The sequence below is a fragment of the Pristiophorus japonicus genome, chromosome 18 (genome assembly GCF_044704955.1).
Source record: "Pristiophorus japonicus isolate sPriJap1 chromosome 18, sPriJap1.hap1, whole genome shotgun sequence".
Taxonomy (NCBI): Eukaryota; Metazoa; Chordata; class Chondrichthyes; family Pristiophoridae; genus Pristiophorus; species Pristiophorus japonicus.
This window is the reverse complement of record NC_091994.1, coordinates 55,573,184-55,577,978: the sequence shown is the minus strand read 5'-3', so window position 1 is coordinate 55,577,978 and position 4,795 is coordinate 55,573,184. Positions and strand designations below refer to the sequence as shown.

The 4,795-nt window shown below is 50.7% G+C and overlaps 1 protein-coding gene across 1 annotated transcript; it reads left to right on the top strand.

Annotated features, from left to right (window-relative positions):
• Nucleotides 1-206: 206 nt before the first annotated feature.
• LOC139228755 (Krueppel-like factor 2) lies at nt 207-3,518 on the top strand. The gene is made up of 3 exons (XM_070860074.1): nt 207-589; nt 800-1,664; nt 2,487-3,518. The coding sequence occupies exons 1-3, from the start codon at nt 509-511 to the stop codon at nt 2,660-2,662; spliced, it is 1,122 nt and encodes a 373-aa protein (XP_070716175.1). The 5' UTR covers nt 207-508; the 3' UTR covers nt 2,663-3,518.
• The last annotated feature ends 1,277 nt before the right edge of the window (nt 3,519-4,795 follow it).

Sequence of the window (4,795 nt, the reverse complement as noted above, 5' to 3'; positions counted from 1 at the left end):
AGAGCTGGGGTTGTGTGTTGAGATATTTCTGTGTGTGCATTCTAGCACCGGGTGTGTGTGTTATTTCTGGGGAGTTCCTGCGTCACTTGGCGTCAGTCCAGCTCTGTGTGTGTGTGTGTGTGTGTGTGTGTGTTGTTATGCAGTGTCCCTATGGAGACGGCTCAGCCCTGACAGCTTTAAGAAGAGGGGAAGGTGCCCGAAGACGCTTCACTCGGCCTCTCGCTCTCCCGGCCAGTGCTCGCTTTATATACTACTGCTAAATTTAGGACATTTACTCGCGTACGATTCTCATCCTGAACGTGTTTCCTGAGGCCGCTGCAATTGGTTCAAGTGCTCGGCTAACTTGCTGATAGCCTACCAATCGCAGGCACCCGCTGCACAACTTAAAACCAGCTCGCAGCGAGCCTGTGCTGCAAAAGTCTCACACACACACAAGTGGCGTGCCGTGCCCAGGACAACTTTCATGCAAACTTGAAACAAGCTTTGGACGAAGTTTGCGAGGGCAGAGATGGCGATGAGCGGCACGATCTTACCGTCCATTTCTACATTTGCGACTCCCAAGATGTGGGACAAGCAGGACTATTGCAACGTAAGTAAAGTTTTCACAAACTTTTTTTCTTTTAGTTAAACAGCCGCTGCACTTGGCAATGATGTAAACACACTTCTCTTCTGATTTAAACACGTTGAATGCAGTGATTTATATATTTTTAAAAAAAGATTGACTTAATAACTTTTGCAATTTTTTTTTCTGGCAAGAAAAATTAAAATGACCCTAATTTTTTTTTTCATTAATTTACAGAAATGGAAAACCGACCCGGGAGCCAAGCAGCCTCCCAACCCGTGCCCGATGACGGAGTTTATGCAGTATTTGGAGAATTTCACGCGGGGCAGCGATGTGGAGGATGACCTGAGCTTGTTGGATGTGGACTTTATCCTATCGAACAGCATCTGCAGCGACTCTGCTGTGGGCAGCTTGGACTACCCGCTGGCCGGCCCGGAATGCAGCCAGTTTTACCAGCACAAGGGCGAGCCTGCCGCCTACCCCGAAGCCGGGGAAACTCCAGCCTACAGTATGATGGCCGAGCTGCTGGGGAGCTCCGAGAGCGACTACTGCCCGGTGCAGGGCCGCTTCCTGCTGGCTCCTGCCTTCCCCGGCCAGGATTTCAAGGTGCCCAAGAGCGAGCCGCCCATGGAGGGATACGGCCAGGCGCTGGGCATGGGGCCGGGGCCGAGCCCGGCCTGCCTGCGGCTCAAGCGGGAGGACAGCGGGTCGTGCATGGTGGCTTACAGCGAGCGGCAGGGCGGGGGCACGGGCACGGGCACGGTCACCCCTCCGCTCAGCCCCGGGGACCTGATGCCCAGCGAGTGCCAGCGGCTGCTGTGCCCCCCGAGCCTGCCCTACCAGCCCGCCTACCCCTACCTGCACTACCCCAACCAGTACGGACTGTTCCCGGACAGTTCGCTGCCCGGACAGCCCTGCCCGGCCCACCGGGTGCTGCTCACCCCTCCCGCCTCGCCGCTCGAACTGCTGGAGTCCAAGCCCAAGCGGGGCCGGCGGTCGTGGCCCAGGAAGCGCACGGCCACCCACACCTGCACCTACAGCGGCTGCGGCAAGACCTACACCAAGAGCTCGCATCTCAAAGCCCATCTCCGGACCCACACAGGTAAAGGCCACAGCTGGCTAACCCCGCCAGGGCATTGACACAGCGCCTGGCGCGTCCCCAGCCCCAGCTAGGAACAACTTGCATTCATACAGCGCCTGGAGCGTCCCCCAGCCCCAGCTAGGAACAACTTGCATTCATACAGCGCCCGGAGCGTCCCCCAGCCCCAGCGAGGAACAACTTGCATTCATACAGCGCCTGGAGCGTCCCCCAGCCCCAGCGAGGAATAACTTGCATTGACATAGTGCCTGGCGCGTCCCCAGCCCCAGCTTGGAACAACTTGCATTCATACAGCGCCTGGAGCGTCCCCCAGCCCCAGCTAGGAGCAACTTGCATTCATACAGCGCCTGGAGCGTCCCCCAGCCCCAGTGAGCAACAATTTGCATTCATACAGCGCCTGGAGCGTCCCCCAGCCCCAGCGAGGAACAACTTGCATTGACATAGTGCCTGGCGCGTCCCCAGCCCCAGCTAGGAACAACTTGCATTCATACAGCGTCTGGAGCGTCCCCCAACCCCAGCTAGGAACAACTTGCATTGATACAGCGCCTTTCGCGTCCTCTCACGTTTCCCACATTACAAGTGACCACACGCCCAGAAACAACTATTGTAAAGCGCTGAGAACCGTCCGGTGGTCGCGAAAGGTGCTATATAAATGCAAGTCTGCCTTTCCTCGGCTCGTAAACCAGTTTGTTTAAGAGTTCTGGAGTTGAGTGGTGTAATTGTACGGCGCTATATAAATGCACGGTGTTGTTGGATATTGGGGTGTGTTGTCCTGTGCAATGTGTGTGTGTTAAGCAGCGTCTGTCTCTCTCTCTCCCTCTCCAGGTGAAAAGCCCTATCACTGCACCTGGGAAGGATGCGGCTGGAAATTCGCCCGCTCCGACGAGCTGACCCGCCACTACCGCAAACATACCGGCCACCGACCCTTCCAGTGCCACATGTGCGAGAGAGCCTTCTCCCGCTCGGACCACCTCGCCCTGCACATGAAGAGACACATCTGAAAAACATCCAGAGACTTTATTTAAAAAAAGACATTATGTTTTAAGTTCCAAATATTTTTTTTACCAAAAACGTGTCTGCTCGCCACCAAAGACAACTATTTAATAACCACGCGACGATGAAAGAGAGACTGCTCATTTCATTGGGGACCTGTAGCTGGAACTACCGCCCTAGGGACTGGCTGCAAAAGGATGGCAGACAAGGTGGGCGAGGTGGAGCAGGGGAAGGGGTGCCAGGGAGCTGGCCCTGACACACCAGGGACATTGTGGCCAGAATCCACACCCACTCCTGATAAAGGCATCCGTCCCTGTACTCACTGCCTGTATGAATGGTTTATACAGACAGGGTAAAACATGTGTACAATTTATACGGCGTGTTTACTGCTATATTCAGTGCCAGACATAACAAGCCCCGCCATTTGTTTGTTAAAGGGGACCAGGTTACACAAAGTTACCTTCTTATAATTGACACAATTCAGTTGATGTATCGGACTCGGTTCATCTCGCTGCCTCCCAGCTGTAACATTGTAATAAGCTTCGGAAGGAATTTATTATTTTTATTAATGTGTCCTGGTGTTTTTTTTTTCTTGAGCTTGAATATTGACCGCTGGGTCCGAGCGAATGTTGAATTTTTCCGACGACAGCCGGATGGTGTTGGTCCCCCCGACCTCACTCCGGCATAGAGCACAATAATTCCCCCAGAACCCGAGGTGCAATAATCTCTGTTCCATCTCCGAGTTACACTATACAAGGCTAGACGTCTTGTAATTAATAATTGTATTTTTCCTGCCTAAGAAGTATATATTTTGTATTAAAAATATTGTATTATGTAAATATAAAGAAAATGGACGAACTTCAACTCCTATCGTGTGTATTTTTTTTTAAAGAGTATGGAACACATTTCACATTCAGTATATCAAAACTCTTCAGTAAAGCAGGCAGAGATTTCTAACTACACACAAATATGGCTCTTAATTCATGTAATTATAAAAAATAAAGACTTTCATTTATATAGCGCCTTTCACGACTACTGGACGTCTCAAAGCGCTTTACAGCCAATGAAGTACTTTTGGAGTGTGGTCACTGTTGTAATGTAGTAGCCAATTTGCGCACAGCAAGCTCCCACAAACAGCAATGTGATAATGAGCAGGTAATCTGGGTTTTTTTTTGTTATGTTGATTGTAGATCTAAATAAAGATTAGAATTACATTTGCAGGGCTATGGGAGGATAATTTGGATAGTACTTTCAAGTAGCCAGCACAGCCACGATGGGCCGAATGGCCTCTTGCTGTGCTCTGAATGACATTTGCAGTCAGGAAGGGACTGGTTGATTGTGCCCAGTCGCTTCCTTCAACACAACATGGAGCGAGAGCGGAAGGTGCCGAGGCGAGCATCAGGGTGCGGGCTGTCACTGAAGGTGGTAGGACAGACTGTGAAGGGTTAATGGCTGGTGTTTTGCAGCCGAGGCAGACAGTGCCAGGAGTTTGCGGGTTTTTTGCGCATCTAAAAACAAACCCAGAACGGGCTAATTACACGGCAGGGAATGAGAAATCTGTCCCCATCATCTCACCCCACAGATACTAAACATCCAGTTCAAGACGGCAGAAAATCAACCGATTTCTAAATTTAAAAAGCAGTTTCAAATCAGCGCCAGTGACCTCCCCATCTGATCTTTAACTCGACAGTCCCAGAAACCAACCAATTATTACTGGGCTGGAAATGATAGGGTTCAAAAACCCTGGCCAGAAATAGTTCCGAGCAGGCCAGAAGCGACCTATGAAGGGCTCTCTGTGGAATGGGCTGTGGATGAAGTTACAATTCGAATCGACTTAAAAACGATGCCTTGTGTTTATTTTCCTCTTATCAAAATAAATGACAATTGTGCATCTCCCAGACAAAGGCTGATGGAAATAGCATCGTTGTGGCCGAAACTCCTTAAAAAAAAATGTTTATAAAGCACTTTCCCCGCTTCTCGGCAACATCTCTCAGTCCAAATGTAACTTTTATCTCAGATTTGTTTTTATCAAATAGTGTGACAGTGCGGAGATGTTATTGTGAACCTTCCACTTCCCCTTTATCACAATCCCCATGTGTAGGTGATGTCAGAGAGGGTAGGCAGCCGCCCCAGTGAGCAAA

Coding starts and splice junctions, on each gene's coding strand:
- LOC139228755 (XM_070860074.1), top strand. CDS start 509: ATGGCGATGAGCGGCACGATCTTACCGTCCATTTCTACATTTGCGACT. Junction 590..799: donor ACAAGCAGGACTATTGCAAC/GTAAGTAAAGTT, acceptor ATTAATTTACAG/AAATGGAAAACCGACCCGGG. Junction 1,665..2,486: donor CCATCTCCGGACCCACACAG/GTAAAGGCCACA, acceptor CTCCCTCTCCAG/GTGAAAAGCCCTATCACTGC.